This window comes from Hoplias malabaricus, chromosome 9 (genome assembly GCF_029633855.1).
Source record: "Hoplias malabaricus isolate fHopMal1 chromosome 9, fHopMal1.hap1, whole genome shotgun sequence".
In the NCBI taxonomy this organism is placed as follows: Eukaryota; Metazoa; Chordata; class Actinopteri; order Characiformes; family Erythrinidae; genus Hoplias; species Hoplias malabaricus.
In genome coordinates, this window is record NC_089808.1 from 24,416,968 (window position 1) to 24,434,590 (window position 17,623).

General features: G+C 44.4%; 1 protein-coding gene across 2 annotated transcripts in view; it reads left to right on the forward strand.

The window, feature by feature from the left end:
* arhgap21b (Rho GTPase activating protein 21b) overlaps window positions 1-17,623 on the forward strand; it is a 50,766-nt gene that overhangs the window by 15,337 nt on the left and 17,806 nt on the right. Inside the window, exons 4-8 of one of the 2 annotated variants that reach the window (XM_066680639.1) lie at window positions 233-254; window positions 6,904-6,996; window positions 7,866-7,944; window positions 8,329-8,383; window positions 12,923-14,495. In XM_066680639.1, the coding sequence (XP_066536736.1) occupies window positions 233-254; window positions 6,904-6,996; window positions 7,866-7,944; window positions 8,329-8,383; window positions 12,923-14,495 (1,822 nt within the window). Of the gene's footprint in view, window positions 1-232; window positions 255-6,903; window positions 6,997-7,865; window positions 7,945-8,328; window positions 8,384-10,458; window positions 10,896-12,922; window positions 14,496-17,623 lie in introns of those variants that run through there. The other variant, XM_066680640.1, reaches the window with a different exon arrangement.

The following is a 17,623-nucleotide window of genomic DNA, read 5'->3' on the forward strand; positions in this document are numbered from 1 at the left end:
CTTCATGGGAAAATGAGCGTGTGATGTTTCTTGGTGTATTTATTTCCAAGAGACGTCTAGGGGCTGTAATGCTGTATGACTAACATTGTATGACAAGGCAGTTTTAACTTTTACGGCTCACTTTAAAGACTTTACTACCTTCTGTCTTCCAAAGGGTGTGCTTTTTTTGGGTTTGGGGTGGGGGGGGTCCCACATAATGTTGTCCTGACTCTGTTTTCTTCTCTAATTCCAGGACGAGGACAATGATCACAGAGGTGAGCATTTAAACTCTTTACATAAATGAATATTCAAGGGTCTCATACAGTTTCAGTAAAATAAATGTAATTGCCCATGACGCTGTTGCTTCTTTACTGCTCAGAATTAAATAAATGCATGTTTGAAATGATTTCATCATCGTAAACCTCAGTCTGCACAACTTTTTCAAGAGAAGGAAAAGACATTCCTAACTTTTAATGGAAGTTAATGTATAAATATTGCATTCCTAGCAATTTTGTAGCGTATCTAATCCATATCTGCGTCTGAAGCGCAAATCAAAATAGAAACATGAGATATCCTCAAGCATTTTTGAATAGAAGACCCTTCCTTCCTTCTTCAGTTCTTGGTCTGTCTGTATACCAGACTCTGACTTTAAGCTGGAGAAGATACAGGATGATAATATTATTGAAGAAAAATGGCAGACATGGCTTCCCTGATTTATTTTTATCTCTGCCGCTATCTCCAAGCCTGCTGGGTGCATTGTGCCATTACACAGCGAGATGCATCAAAGCAAGATAACATCAGACAGCAATGGGGCTCTTTGAGCATTTGTTCATCATGTTCTATTCCTCTATTACTGTCATGGCTCCAGTTTGTCTTTGACCTCGTACACTACAGTTCTGGTGTTTAGAGTCACTTGCCATATTAATAACTACTGTTGTTTTATTCGTTAAGATCTGGTGTAACGTAGATTCAAATGCAAGAGTAGATACAAAGATGCAGAAGACATTTCATGGGAAATGTTTTCAAACCTATTTTATGAGTTAATATCAGATTTGCTTTGTTACTGTGCCTTTGAGACTGACACCTTCTGATTGGCCTGCTCTTATTGTGCGGAAACAGTCCTCATAAGTTCAGTGTAAATGGGTGGAGCTGATCTCCTGTAAAGTGAATCTGGTCTATTTATTGTGTAAACCTGATATTTGTGAAATGATATCTGTGATGCCTCTCCCTAATCAAGAAGAGAACAGCCTGGTTTTGTAGCAGTCAAAATATCTGCCTGTTGAGTTGTTTTTCTCGTCTTCAAGCTCGAGTCAAATCAGAGCCATGCTTCCCACAGCTAGGGACAGACTCTTTATTCAGCTTCGTCTCTGCTGCTTCTCGTGACACGGCTCTGTCTGAGGCTGCAAGACATTGCTGCCAGATTGTTCTCTCTCCCTCTCCTGGGTGAACTTTTGACCCGATGTTGCATGCAAGATAAACTGCCTCTTGCTCTTTTAAGCAAAGGCTTAAGGCTGATTTATATTTCTGCGTTGACTCGACAGAGCCTATGCTGTTGCGAGCGTTTATACGTCTGTGTTGTTGTCTGCGTCGCTCTTCAGTTACACTGCCACACCACTAGGGCTGAATCTCAGATATCTTCCTCTCCGATTTTATTCATCCCTGAAGTCCACACCATGTCTGGGACATCTCTCGCTATGAATGTGCTGCTGTCTGTGGTCTCTATAGTTTGAAGAAGAGGAGTGTATGTCCCAGTACATCTTCGGTTAAAAGAAACAATGTTTGTCTGACTACTGACCAATCACAGTTGATGCGGTCAGCGTCAAAGTAAAGCATAGTAATGTTTTAATGTCATTGACTACAGTGTAGGGTCTGCGTTGCCTACGGTGTAGGGTCAACACAGAAGTATAAAATGGGCCTTACCTTTACGTCTGTTGAGTCTATGTATGAAAAATGTTAAGAACTTTTCATAGGTGGTATGTGGCACTTGGGAAACCCTAATGGAGACACTGGTCATTTTGCGCTACTATAGCTTTTCGGAATATTAGCATAGGCTGTAATTTTACTCTTAATATTATCGGAATTAATCATTGTATGCATAGATGTTATAATGCTGATTATAAAAATTTAAGCATTACATCGCTTCATGGCTGTGAAAAACATGTCACAAGGTGGAGCTGTGTAACTCTTCCTTTGTAGGTCTACAACGCCAGACATAGGTCAGTGCCCTGTTCAGTTTCTAAAATTAATCCACTAATTTTATTGGAGGCTACAACACAGAAAACACTAAAAACCTGGAAGGAAAACCACTCTTTATAAATAATCCCCGGTAGTGGTCAGTCAGAGTGATTCGGACCAGCAGAAACTGCGTAGGAGAATATGAAAAGGTGGTCTACGGTAGATAAGTCCGTACGAGCCCCATGGTCAGGAAAGAAAGCAGCCATTCAGACACAAGCTTCAGGGTTATGAACCGCCCACTGACTCATCCCATAATGTCCAGCGGAGCCAATCGGACACAATCTTCTGATTTACGACCCATAAACGAATGGCTCCTTCATAATGTCCAGTGGTTTCTAAAAATGCAGCCAATACAGATTTATCCACACAGGTACAGAGTGCATGCAGCTACAGGAACCAGCAGCGTCCCCTACTGTTTAATTCTACTGCAAGTTCTGTCTCTTGCTGCTGAAGAAACGGGTGGAGATGGTGGGGTTTAGTGAGGAGTAATGATTGGCCGGTGGGTCTGCACTAATCGTGTGTGTTAGCTACAAACAACACCCCCATCTGCCACAATCATGTGAGAGATGTGTGTTCTCATTTTTGTTTGGTCTACTCGTCTGTTGCTTTTATCAGATTGCTTTCCATCTCTTCTTCTACCCATCTGAAGCTTAATAAACCTGTTTTGTTGTGGAGCAGTGATCCAGCTGCAGTTGTGTCGTTTCAGTGTGTTGTGTTATCTGTACCTGGGGCATGTTTGTGTGTGTTGTGTCTGGAGTTTAACGAGAAGCTATTTGACTCTCTTTGACTCCATTAAAGCCTGCGGATCAATGTTTGTTTGGTTTCTCTCTTGTTTTTGTTTGAGGAGCTGCTGCTGTGGGTTCATGGCAAATTGTTCCCTAGTTGCCGTCCTGTGGGAAAACAGTGTTATAAATGTCCCTTAACTTTACAGCGATTAATGCAGAGCATTTCCTTGCCTTGTGCTGTAGCCGCTTCAATACCACACTGAAACGTATCAGCAGAATTTATCGTCAACTTCCTCTGTGGGGAAATGTTTACACACTCACCAGTCAAGGTGTGTGTATCAGGGCTTTTTTAACGTAGTGACTCGAGGGCAGGAACAGTTCCTTAAAACAGTAGCATCTCAAAAACATGTTCAGGGAGGAGACAGAGCTGTTCCTTCACTGTGTTTTCCCTGTTTTTCCTCCCTCTGGGCCAGGGGTTCAAATCAATTACCTCTCTGTCTCTTTAGGATCCTGAAATGGTGCGGAGAATATCATCTGTGTGATCCTGACTCCCAAAAACAGTGTAGTGATATTTAAATAAATGTTGAGGGTATTTACAAGATGCTCTTATCCAGTGGGATGTACACAAGCACTTTGTTGTTTACTCAGAAAATATCCTTAGCTTGAACCCTAAGAACGCTGCACCATACAAAAGCCAGCATGGAGACATATGGCACTTATCTACAGTATGGCACTTTCTTTACTTGGTTCTACTCTCTTGATTCCTGGTGTTTTTTCCATTATAAAATCACCCTTTAAACGTAGCTGCTGTCATCTCAAAACCCTGTCGCTTACAAGAACAGCGGGCTCTGGAAACCACAGCAAATCTTGTAGGGCGCTGATTTTTCAGAGGGAGTCGTCACTCTCTGTGATAATAACTTGTTTTTATCTGACGATGGCAGCTTGTGAAATTACGCCATGGTCTTTTGAAGAGGTTCAAAAGTGGCTCCTCCAACTCAGTGTATCTTGAAGGATGGTGGGTCGAGAGCAGCTGAAGTTTTGACCATAGTCATCAGGTACGGAGGGGCGGATCCATGTTTGGCTTTAGACCAGCGTCAGGGTTTTGAATCCGACGCATCTACAGGACGCCAGTGAAGAGAACGCAGCCTATATTTGATTATTAGGTCCCAACACTATGTAGAAAACAAATATTTGTGACCCTTGGGCAGCAGACCAGCGGGTCTTTGCTGATAAGTTTGTGGAGGTTTAGGTTTCTCCTGCTATTTACCATGTCATCATCTTATCACCTTCGTCCATTTCAGGAATTTATTCACGGTGATAATAAAAACAGTGACAAAAACATAACATGAGTGTGTTTGGAGTTCGCTGACTCAGGGGTCAGCTCAGGTCAGAAAGACTGAGTGTGAATGCCTTTGTTTGTCATCTCTCTCTCGCGCGCGCGTGCGCTGCCACAGAAACAGAGCAGAAACATCAAAGTCGCGTTAATAAATTTAAACAGACAGGACTCGGCTATTTGTTTAAAATGGTTTTGTACGCCTAGAACAAAACATGATTTATATTGGTGCCTTTCTCTTGAGTAAACCCAGGCTTTTCTGCTCAGAAATTCTGAATGAGTGGCAGTGTGAGGTGGGCAGGTCAGTACTCACTGGATTCGCCCACACTCTCAGAAACGTTGTCCATGTGGTGGGCTCATATCCAGTGCCTTTAATTAGGGAACATAATTGTACCGTATGATATATTATTTGAACCTCCAAATCTAGTTCTTTTTGTTTTAACACAGATCTATAATAACATCTTACAAATATCCCCCTCTTTCTGAAGAAGAACCCTTTAACGGTACATTACAGAGTTTGTAGCGTAAGTGACAGTAATGTACCTGTAGAGTACCTTTTTTTTCCCCTTTCCCTCAGTGCATTTTTTACGCATTCTTTTTCCTTGGCTTTGAACTTGTCTTGTTGTTATTTATGAGGCAGCAGTGCCCTCTAGTGAGCGTTTCTAACAGTCACTGTTCAGTTACTACTCTCAGGCATTTGCTACTTGAACCCAACTGATATGAAAGTTTTGTACCTGATGGTGATTTGTAGCACCCTAAAATTCTGATAATGCCCCATTTTGGTTAGTATAATTATAATAATTGAAGTTTATGCATATTTAAACTGTGTAAAATGTACTAAAATGTTTTGAGGTGCTGAACAGTAACAGGGTCTTTATTTTGTAAGAATGTGTTCTCCCTGTGTCTGTATGGGTTTCCTCCCACAGTCCAAACACACGTTGGTAGGTGAAGTGGCTGGGTGAGTGTTCGAGTGAGATTAGGTGAATGACATGAGGGGACGAAGATACTTAATGGATAATGCATCAGTCTGAGCTCCGTTTGAGTTTCCATAAATAAGCTGCAAATTTAGAGAGAACCTGCAACATCATGCTCTCGACACAAGAGGGACTTGAAGCCTCTGATTCTGTCAGTGAGAGAGAACGCCTCCAAGAGTCATCGTATGTAAACGATTAAGCTTTGGCTTAATCCTGTAATTAACCAGAAAGACTTTGTGTGATCTCTGGCGCTGTGTTCCCATGTTCAGACACCACCACCTCTGTTTTTGTTCTCAGCCTTTTACACTTCTGGAAGATTCATCTTCCAGCGTCTGGACTTGTGTTTAAGGCCTCGCTTTGTTTTTTTACACAAGCACACATTCACCCGTATACAGAATGGGACGTGATGGGGATATTATGAAGAGCTTCATCACCCGTGTTAAAAATATCACACTTTTTTATTGAAAGGTTTATATTTAAGGTTGTCACAGTTTTCCAACTTTTTATAACTCCTCAGATTTAAACAGGCTGTTTTTACAGTTCCTAATATAGGCTGCTATATGTAAATGATCTCTGATTTGATTGGCTCTCTCGTATAGGAACACCCTTTATAACTACATGGTAATAGGGAGGGGCTGCAGTTGTGTTATGTTGCGTGTGTTTTTCCAGCTGAGATTCCATCACGTTGTATACAGCAAACTCCTGAGAGCTACAAGCCTGCTCTCCAGAGATGTATCACCTCCCTGATGTCAGTAAAATGTGTGTTCCTGTTTTTCTGGCTCATTTTACCCAGAGTTGTGTGCTGCTGCTAGGAGATGGGAGGCTGGAACTGAATGAGCAAACAGGTTTACTATTGTCAGTTTTCCCTTTCTCTTCTCTGTGTAAAAAGTGCTGCCTCTCTGACTTGTTCAGCTTTATCCCGCTGTCTGTTAATTATGTCTGACTTTAGAGAGGCTTTATCCTTCTCAAAATCTTCAGCATGCTGTAAACACTTTTTCAGTTTGGGTATTTATTGGGATATGTTTTATTCTACATTCATGGCCTCAAGGCAGTGGCATTTTGGAAAGGCAAGTTCAACCTTAATTTTATTAACACCCGAGAAGTTAATTTGAATTAATTTTATAAACCAGCTCAGTTTGGATCTCTTTTCATCTCATGATCAGTCTCCTACTCACCTGCCTCAGTTGAACTGTGAGTTTGCCAGACCCTCTAGTCTTGGCGCTAACTCCTATTCCTCTCACGTTTGAGCGCCTGGGGAGAGGAGACGTTAAATGCTGGCGGTGTCTGAAAGGAAAGTGCTGCTGTTAGGTGTTGAATGGAGCTCATTCACTACAGAGAATACATTTCTACTGCTCCATTGCCCAGTGCTGCTGGCTTTAAACCCCTTGGCATACTTTTCTGTGAGGATGGGACACACTGTGGACAGAAGAACATCTGTGTCCACAGTGGGTGACCCTAAAAGTAGCAGAAGAGGTGACTTCCTCGTGTTGGAGAATTATAATACACAAGCTTCATAACTGCAGTTCAAAACAGACCCGAACATATCTTGGCTGAAATAAGACTCAGAACTGAGCTCTTCTGACCAATTATTTGTTATTAGGATATTGTGATCTGAGCCATTAATGACGCTTCATTTTTTCGTCTTTTCCTTTCTCAGGACGGTCACGAACCAAGCTGGAGCCCATGGACACGATCTTTGTGAAGCAGGTGAAGGAGGGAGGACCTGCTCACGGAGCTGGTCTCTGCACAGGTGACGTTTCAAATATTTGATTGAGTTTGTCACAGTTATTTATTTTTATTTTTTTCCAAGTGAGTGTCCCCCGAACACACACAGTGTCCTCTGTCTAAGAAGGAAGGGGGCAAACATGTCCTTCCTTCAGGACACAAGGCCGACCCACGTCGTCTTTTCAAAATGATGGTAATGCAAAGCCACTGAACGGTAGTGATGCACAATGATATCAGAATACCGATAATATCGGTATCGGCAGGTAACTGGGTTTTTGAAGAATATTGATATCGGGCCAATGCTTTGATATGTTAATCTTAAAGGTGCTGACGCATAAATTTTTTTGTAGGATGAAGACTGGGCAACACTGTTGTCCAAACAGAAAAATATTTATTTACTGATAAACATAGAAAAGCAAATAATAAAATTGATCAACTTGTTTAATTAGTAGTAGAATTTTGGATAAAAATTAAAGAACTGTAAGGAACAGTTAGCTGAATAAACGTAGCAATTTTCTCAGGAGACACCTTTCATTTTGTGTTTATATGCATAGTCAGATATCCACGTGTATAATATCAGCATCGACCCAGAATTCCCATATCGGTGCATCCCAAACAGTTTAGTGCATCAGAGTAGAATGAAGACTGCCCAGATCTGCTACATCAGCTGACAGATTTCTACGCCAGCAAGCACTGTGGTGCCCACCGAGAGGCTGAGTGAAGTTCTGGATGCTGTGACGTGTTTCTAAGAACGACAGACAAACATACCATCACATTTGTTTATACGTTAATCTTTAGCTACAGTTTCACAAACGTCACAGGTTTAGTTATCAGCATTTCTTAGTGTCGAGTTAAAATAATAACCCGAGCCCCCTCTGCTTTTTCTGTCCGCAGGAGACCGGATTGTGAAGGTGAATGGAGAGAGCATCATTGGAAAAACCTACACTCAGGTCATCGCTCTGATCCAGAACAGGTGAGAACTCATTAACTCAGATGACGGGAATCAGGGTGGGATTATAACATGGCTTCTGATGAACTGTATCTTATATGGCAGTATATTTCTTTTATTTGTACTTTCATTAATGGATATTCACTCTTGACTGAATCTAGATTTTTATATTTTCCACACAAATACAAATTTAAGGTTTAAACTTTTTTCAAAAGTTTAATTTTGATTAAAAATAGGAATAAAAGCTTTATTTTGTACTTATTACGCAGTAAAACTTCACCAGGAATGTTTGTTCATGTCCACATTAGTTTTTAGTCGTGCAAAAGTGCAGAATGTTTTAGAAGATCCTTGCGATGCATTTGTGACTACCAGAGCAGTTCGTAACTCTACTCAATATTTCTGTTCCAGTGAGACCTTCCTGGAGCTGTGTGTGATGCCCAAAGATGAGGACATCCTGCAGCTGGTAAGGGCTTAACTAAGTGCTTTTACATAGCGTCCTCTGATTCGTCCCAGGATGAGGAACATCTTGTTCAGCTCATTTTAAATATTTTTTGAGGAAGCACAGGTGATGTGCAAAATGTGGCCTGAGCAAAAATAGTGGCCCAGTTTTATGTTTAGATCTCAGTACTCCACCTCTCTCTCTCTCTCACTCACTCACTCTCTCACTCTGAGCAGAGGAGTTGACCTGTTTCACAGAGATGGAGAGAGCAAGCTACACTCTGTTTTCGCTTCCTCTTTTCTGTGCTGAATCTGGGGCTGATAACCAGGCCACTGCAGGCTTTATGGCTGGAGCTGCACCGGCTGCTTCATCTCTGTGCTGCCCTCAATAAGAGGAGGGCAGCCTCTTTTTTCTCTCTCTCTCTCTCTCTCTCTCTCTCTCTCTCTCTCACTCTCTCTCTCACTCTCATTCTCATTCACTCTAGACTTTGGACCCCCCTGTATTATGTACTAACTTTAAAAGCTCTGTAGGCTAGTACACAAAATATAAATACACTATATTGTTTCTTAATTACATGACGTTATGAACTGTTGACATGGCAACACTCATCATATCAAGCTGCAGCTGCAACACACTCTGCCACTTTTTAAAAAAAAAACTGAAACTCAAATGTCTACCTCCACACTACGTAGTGCACAGTGTGGGTCACTGTGGGTTTCTGATCTAAAATCGTGCACTGAACGTCAGATTATTATCTTCACATGTCTTGGAGGAGCTTTGTATTAACAGCAGTTGTAGATGTGGGAGTGGTAGAGCTGCAGAGAGAGAGAAAGAGAGAATGGTAAAGAAGAGTGTTCTCTGAAGTGTAGAGAGAGAAAAAAGAAAGAAAGATGTGTGTGTGTGTGTGTGTGTGTATGTATATATATATATATATATATATATATATATATATATATATATATATATATATATATATATATATATATATATATATATATATATATATATGGAAACTGTCACCGGCCACCTCTGCCAACTGATCTGGACTCAGGGTTTATCAGCTCGGACAGGCAGCGTGAAACTGAGATCAAGCTCCACGTTATTATTCAAGACAACCTCCACTCTCATAGTTTTGCAGGATCCTGAGGTTGGAAGAAAAAACAGCTTTTATCAGCTCCAGTTTTGAGGCTGTTTATACACCAAAGAAAGCGTAGTCTTAGACCAGGGAGTATGGGTTCAGGTGTCTTTTAAGATGTTTGTGATATTGCTCCCCGCCCCCTCGTCCGAGTCTGTCCAATAACAGCGCTGGACCGGGGTTCAGCAACAAAGGGCACTTAGTAAAAATGGAGAAGAAAGACAACTGAGTGAAAATGGCTAAAAACCAGAGCAAAATCGGACCTCAGAATTAGTTTGAATCAGATCTTGAACTGAAAAAGCAGTTTAACACTTGATCTCAGAAAGTAACTCGTAATCCAATCTTGACTAGAATAGACACCTGAATCAAATCTGAGCCTCAGCATCATTGCTTCTGAATCCTTCTTCTGACATCAGGATGGACAACCTAATTTAATCTTAAGCCCCAGATTAAACCTGACCCGATGTCAAGCTCAGAACGGAGCTGGGCAGTGCATGTATAGTTCCACCACTAACTGTTTAAGTTGGAGGGGCGGGGGGGTGCTTTTGCAGGGCTTTTATCCGTGTAATAAGGTGATGATGAGGCTCGTCCAGACAGTAGCATGATTGACCCCTGGATGGGGCCAGCGGTTCATTAGAGGGACAGAGTCAAAGACCTGGTACACACATACACACAAACACACACGGGAGAGATTAAAGAGAGAGAGAACATGAGTGCTACCAGCAAAATGAGGAAGGGATAGGAGGCAGCTGGAGGAAGAGAGTGGATCAGCTGATCTGCTGTGTGTTGTGGGCAGGTTTGTGTGTATGACAGAGGGGAGAGACATGGAGGGAGAGAGAGAGAGAGCAGGGAAGGCAGGATGGGAGGGGGGAGCTGGGCCATCTGAACAGAATGTATAATCAAGCAGCTGCCTCCGTCATGTGAATGGTTGCAGCTCCAGAGAGAGAGAGAGAGGGAGGGAACGAGTAAGCAGGAGCAGAAGAGCCGTGCTGCCGCGGGTGGGTGTAATCTGGCTGCAGATGGAGAGCAATGGGGAGGACACCGCTAACGCTGCCTCCGCTGGAGGATGGCTTTGGCCACCTCTGGCTCTTTCTGGAAAGGAAAAAGCGACGACCCCATGCAGGTGGCATCTGTAAAATGACAGTGACAGTCTTCCCACAGCTTCACCTCCGCCTTCCCACCATCCCTACTCTCCGCTCCGGTGTATTTTTAGCAGCTGGCACAGAATTATTCAATGAGAGGCACTGGCTCTACTCGGACTAACTCCTCTTGGGTTTGGGCTTGGCTGTCTTTTTAATGTGTCTGTATTTTCCCTCCCTCTCTCTCCTTCTTGTTCTCTCTCTCTCTTTCTTCCTCCCTGTGATGTAATGGCTGCAGTTTTCACGGGAGATCACTACTGTGGTAAGCAGATGAACTACGTGTTGTCGTCGTCTCGTCTCGTCCACAGATGTCATGCATGTCTATGTGCGTGTTCAGCTGTGTTCCGCTTGGCTGTCGACAGAGCTTTGGGCTGGTAGCATGGCTCAGCTGTGGCAGAGCGCAGCCCGATACCTGTTTGATTTAGGCTCCGAGCGGGAATGTTTGCGGTGCCTCGCCCTTTTTATTCAGCCGCCTGACAGAGAACTTTGACCTGTGGAACTTCACACGCACCTTATGAAAGGAGGGGCAAGGTTCTCTGCCAGTATGTGCCGCCTGGGTTCATTCAGGTGTGAGGAGTGTAACCTGAGCCTACAGGTATGTGAGGTAAAAGTCCACAGCACTCGTCTCAGACGGCAACACCGCCGTGTTTAGAACGACAGATAAAAATGGAGCCTTCAGATTGCCAACTCCTCCACACCTTTTACTCCTCTCCGGGAGTGTTGTTGTAGGACTGTCGTGTTTTTTAATTCGCACCTAAGGGATGATCACGGAGGTTCGTTTCAGCACAGTGGCTAACGGGGGCATCCGCTCACCCATGGTGTCCGTGTGCCTGCGGACACGGGTGGTGACCCGACCGGTGGGTAGAAAGCAGCCCTTGTTACAACTCGATTCTCATTCATTTGGATTATTTAGAGCTCGGCATGCTGCCTCGCACTTGTGGGCACATCTGTGGCTGCTTAGCATGTGAAAAAGAGGCTGATCGTATGAGTGTGCTAACGTCCACCACCGCATCCAACACCACTACCACCGCCGCAGCCAAGACAGCGAGAAGAGAAAGAGAAGTCAGCTACCTGTTTGAATGTCCACATGAGATTAGATAAGTGTTGTTTGTTTTAAATAAGTGTCTGGCAGCATTTCTGTTAGCTGCCTTAGGTTTCCCCATACACATGGATTAAAAAAAATAATAATAATAAAAAAATAAAAATATTGTTTATCCGTTCCAACAGCGTTTCTGAAAACATCCACATCCACAAGAGTGAGCAAAACGACTTTCTCTGTTATTCTCTCCGTCTGTCTCTCTCTTTCCGTGACACATACTCAAAGACACATATACAGTATCTGTCTAAAGTTTGGACCCATCTCCTCATTACTGAAGGGTGGAATAGGGCTAGTCACTGTATAGAACTGTGCAAAAGGGGGCTACTAAGAATGTAAGGTATAAAACATATTCTGGTTTGTTTAACAGTTTTTTGTTTACTACATAATTCCATCTGTATTCCTTTAGTTTTAATGTCTTCCACATTCATTTACAACATAGAAAATAATAAAAACAAACAAAGAAATCATTGAATGAGATGTGTCCAAATTTTGACTGGTGCTGTACATTTCACAATATGTGGGAAACGGCCCAAAACAAAGAAAACCCTCCGAGTGGGTGTGTCCAAACATTTGACTGGTACTGTATACACTCTCACATACTCAAACTCATATATGTTGTTTGATAAAACAGCGTGAGATTCTGGACACGCCTTGCTATTGTAAACAGAAACAGTGTGACGTTAGTGTTTTCCAAAACCTCCATTTTGTCCGTGAACACCATAGCCCTGAAAAAAAACAAAACAGTTTTCAGTGAATGTGAACGGGAGGCCAAAACACTGTCAATGACCCCTTATTTAAATAAACACCCATCTGTGGGTGAACGGTCCCTTGCCTTTTGGAAAAAATCTGGTGGCAGTGCTTAAGAACATGCGTCCACTTCTCGATTATCATTATATCATTATCATCATCTTGTGCTGTGTTGTCGCTTGTGTTGCCTCAGCGAGTAGCGTACAGTTTCTCAGCTCAGTGCAACGGAGCACTGCTCACACTTCTGACCTGTCAGACTCCCACACACAAGCTGCAGCATGAATCTCCCACGCACCATCGAGCGCTCGCAGTGAACTGCTGGTCATCGTTAGCATCAAAGTAACTTAGTATATTCTACAAGAGGAGCGGCTGCTGTCTGTGTAAACTGAATCTGACGAGCGTCTCTCTCTCTCTCTCTCTCTCTCTCTCTCTCTCTCTCTCAGGCCTACTCCCAGGATGCCTACCTAAAAGGTCATGATGCCTACAGTGGAAACGCTCGTCACATCCCTGAGCCGCCTCCCATATGTTACCCTCGCGTAGACTGTAAACCCCTTGGGATGACTGAGGCCACAGAGACAACGCCGGCGCCCGGCGTCCCTCCGTCTGACCTGGGGTACAGAGTGGAAATACCTGTGCCCCCCTCACCTCCACCACGGATGGCAAAGACACAGACAGCCGTGTACGTGTGCAACGAAAGCGTGCGGACAGTTGTGGTGACCCCCGACGTCCACATGGGTCACATGGGCGCTGGCGTTAGGGGAGACTACATGGGCCACTTGGGTCCTGAGTCGTTGTTGATGAGGCCCAGACAAGGTGGGCGTCCGCCTTATCTCCACGCTCACAAAGCTGACGTGTACCCCCCGGGTTACCCTGGAGATCCGTATACGCACTACTCTCCGGCCGCCGCCTCCTCGGCCTTTTCTCCGGCCACCCACCAGAACATCGACTGGCGGACGTACCAGACCTACAGGGAGTACATTGACAACAAAGGCCTCCACGCTTACAGCCGGACTATTCAGGATAGACTGGACAGTCTTCGGGCAGCTTCCCAAGGCTCCCACGGCGCTTCCCGCTGTGCGCCTCTGCCCATGTGGGGTAACAAGGTCCGAAGACGGAGCACGTCTCATGACCGCTCATACCAGGGACCTCCCGTGCTTCCGCCTCGCAGTGCCTCGCAGGACCGGATGAGTGGGGCAGAAAGAGCGTCTCGAGGAAGAGACTGGCCTCCGCGTAGCGTGTCCTCGGACGGGATTATCCGCAAGCCTCGTGTTCTTTCCTCGGACTACGTAGAGCATGGTGAAGTTATTCCCAGCATGCCTTGGCCTGGGGAATGGAGGGGGCATGGCAGAGCGGAGCAAGGGTGTGGTCGTCCCAGCCGACAGCCCTTGCCCCAGAGAGCAGGGTTCTATCCGCACCCATCAGTGTACGGAAACAGCGTCCGAGCTAGAGCTGCCTCCCATCCGCTGAACTCTAGGACAGACATCCCGCCCCCTGCTGTCGGCCCGGAGAGATTGTCGCGTGTTAGCAAAAACCAGGCCAAAGAGCCCCCCCGTTCTAAAGACCAAAGAGCCGCCCCTGCGGTGACTAACCACGTTTCCCTCCCCGTGTCCCAGCAGTCTCGGACTCGAGCTGAGACCATGCAGAGCCCGGAGACAGGCAGGGAAACATCGGTCGGACAGAGGTCAGCCTCATGCTCTGTCGCACAGCCTCAGAGGCAGCAGGTGGGAAGGACAAACCCATCAGACCTCAAGGCTCTGCCGATGAATGGGCGCAGTCCGGCGGAAGGTGTGGTCCTTCGGGAGAAGCCCCCGGCCGGGAAGACTCAGCCGCTCCGCCACCCGTCCTACATCCTGGCCGTGAACGACACAGACGGGCCGGAGCCACCAGGCGGAGCCATGTGCTGGCTGCCCAACGACACGCGGAGAGAGATGCACATGAGGCGCCTGGTGGAGCAGCAGGACTCCTCCTTCTGCTCCAGCAACCTGGACGATTCGCTCGACTCCATCCCCTTCATCGGTAAGTGCAGCCGGAGTCGCCATGGCAACGGCACGTGTCAGCAAGCTTTAGCCAGGAGTGGATCGCACACAGGTCTGTGGACGGAGTCAGTTTTTTAGTGATTATCATCAGCAGGTCTGGATGGATCACATCAGCCAGATCCAAAAATCCATCATGAGACCTAGTGTAGACCCTCTGAACATTTGTAGAGTGTGTACTTTAGATTTTCAGTGCTAGCTGGCCATTAAGAGGTGAGATGACGACCTAAAGTGGCCGTAGTGTAGCTGCTAATGGCCATTTATTATCATCAAAATATTGTCCCAGAATTAATTGCGATGAACAATATTATTGTCATTTAAGGACCATTTTATTCTATTGAATAAGGCCAATAAACACATTGGACAACACTGAGGTCAGCAGAAATAGCTGAGGGACTGTCAATAATGTTGTTATTGTGACCGGCCTGGTTTCAGACAGATCTCACATTTCTTAAAAAAACAGTGTGTTTTGTGCATATTGTAGCCCTGCTTATGGAGTGTTGGCCCATTTCCAGGGGTCTGTTTCAGATGTGCGCTAAAAGTTCCTCAGCCGTAATGAATTGGATGTAATAGAGGAGCCCCACGTGCTGTGGCCCTAGCCTGTTATGATCGAGTGGTTCCTACTCTTTTAAAATCAATAACCACTTAGCTCTCTGATGGCTCTTGTGGGTTTATTGTTGATCATGAGTTGTTTTTGAAAAGACCGCATGGCAGAAATACGGCTCTCCACAGCTTTGTCGTTCAGTGCGCTGACACCGGATTGCTCCAGTCTGCTACTGACTGTCCATTCATAACTTGGATCGACTTAAAGGTGGCATATGCCACACGTATGGCTTGTGCCTATAATAACTTAATGAATCTCAGTCTGACTGGAGAACTATGTTTGTGGTAAACTTTTATAAAAGGTGTGTATGTTTGAGAGAGTGACTGGGTGAGTGTTCCTAGTTGACTGGGTGACGTTCCGCGTGTGAGTGACTGGGTTACGTTCCGTCTGCGAGTGACCGGGTGGTGGTCCTTGAGCGAGCGAGTGAGTGAGTGAGCATGTACGTACGCACATACATACATACTTGATCTTAGGCTACAGTTAACCACAGACCAATGTTGGATTAAAGCAGCACTAAGTAAGATGTGGTGTTTTGCCCTTGGGCTCCCCCTACAGTTGCAAAATGGAATTAATTTTACAGTACTGTCCTGAAACCAAAGAGAAACAAGGAGGGTACTTTCCTACCCTCCTTTAAAAATGTAGTCCGGGTAGCAACAACAGAGGCTCTATTCTTGCTATTACAGCTCATTGAAGCATCACACTGATTCTGAAACTGTAATCTTAACGTAGAAATACAACCTAGTGTTGCTTTAATAAAAAAAAGTAAACTTTTATATCGATTCCTGAAACTTTCATTGGTGTGGCATTTTGTTAGAAAGACTGGCAGTGTTAAAAACCTCCAGCTCCATTGTTCAAACGCCACTGTGTGAGAATGCTTCTATTTGCGACTTCTGACTCTTCTCGCAGGGCTGTCAGTCGCGGAGGCAGAGCTGTCAAAATGTCAGCCTCAAGAATATAAGGCTGCAGAGCATCTCTGCACAGCTGCTCCTTCTCTGTGGCCCAGTCAGGACGGCACAGGGAAGGTTGTACTATTGAGACGGATCTTTAAATATACACACATCGCTCGCTGATGGAGGCACGTGTTGAAATATAGAAGTATGGTGTGAATTTGACACTCATTGGTTGTGTGTGGTCCAGGGTTATTGTCATTAACGTAATCCAGGAATGAGGGATGCGTGTCATTGCTGTCCTAATATCCCTACATATCCCTGAAATGGCAGCCACATTGAGTTCATGTTAATTCTAAAGTTTATTGTAGCACTCCCTTTATAATCAGCACCGTTGTCTGCACAGGACATGAGCGTCAGCTGCACACAATGTGATTTCAGGATGCTTGTCCCTGTTTCTGTTCATTTAGGTGAGGTCACGAGCTGTTTTTTGATTGGTCAGCATTGGTTATACTTTCTGATTCGATGCTTATGGTGTAAACACACTTTTACGCACCGCGTGGCTCCGGTGTAAGAGATTCTGGATAACACTGTTGGTCTAGGGCTGGACGATATGGCTAAACTTTATATGACGATATGTTTCTTAATTTCGGTCGATATGATATAATTCTGATATCTATTGGAACAGTATTAATTTCACTGATGAACTTTCAAGAACAAACACAAAACATGACATCACCAACAAAACATAAACCTACTGCCTTGTCAGTATTAATAATTTTAAACTAAATTTTAAATTGAGTGCTGAACTGGCGACAGCGGCCTCTAATGAGCGTCAGTGAGTGAAAGATGCTGTAAATAATGTATATTGAAATATTGTGATATTTATCGATATTGAATTATTGTCCAGCCCTGTGTTGGTCTAGCCATGTTTGAGTTTTCCATCACTCTGCACTAAACCAGACTGATCTGGAATCAGTAAACTCAGATTCAGTTCAGATTTCTGCAGAATCTGCATTGCGTTTATGTATTTTTCTAATATGGATGTTATTAATAAATCCACAATAATGTCCAATATTTTCGCTGACGTAAATATCTTACCTCTGTACATGCTGGTATTGGTTAATTGCAGTAAAAATAAACCTGGCATCCTTACGTAAGAAGGGTGTTATCAGCAGGTGGCACCATCGAGTCTGACCCTCAGGGCCGTTTACACATCTTCCCCTCAGCCCTCTTTGGGAGCCGGGCCCAGGCTGGAAGTAGGGCGTTGGCTTTAAATTTAGCAGCCGGAGCCCCATGGCAGCACAGAGCAGCTTTGTACAGTGGGCTTTTTTAGACTGAGGCCTACAGAGGACCTGGAAAGTTTTTAGCTCTCTCAAAAAACGTATCCCAACTGTCCTCATTCCTAGAAAAGTTTCAGGCTGTTCACGGTTCGTGCGAGTCCTATAAACAAAGGCGATAACGTAATACACAGAGGCGTGAGGCCTGTACGGTCAGCCCTAATTACTCACTGAATCATTACTTCGTTATTAAGTATAAGGTCAGTGTGTAAATAGACTCTGTGGTCTAGAAGAGCTGTATAATCATCCTTTAAAAGTGCCTTAAATGTGATTTAAAGCA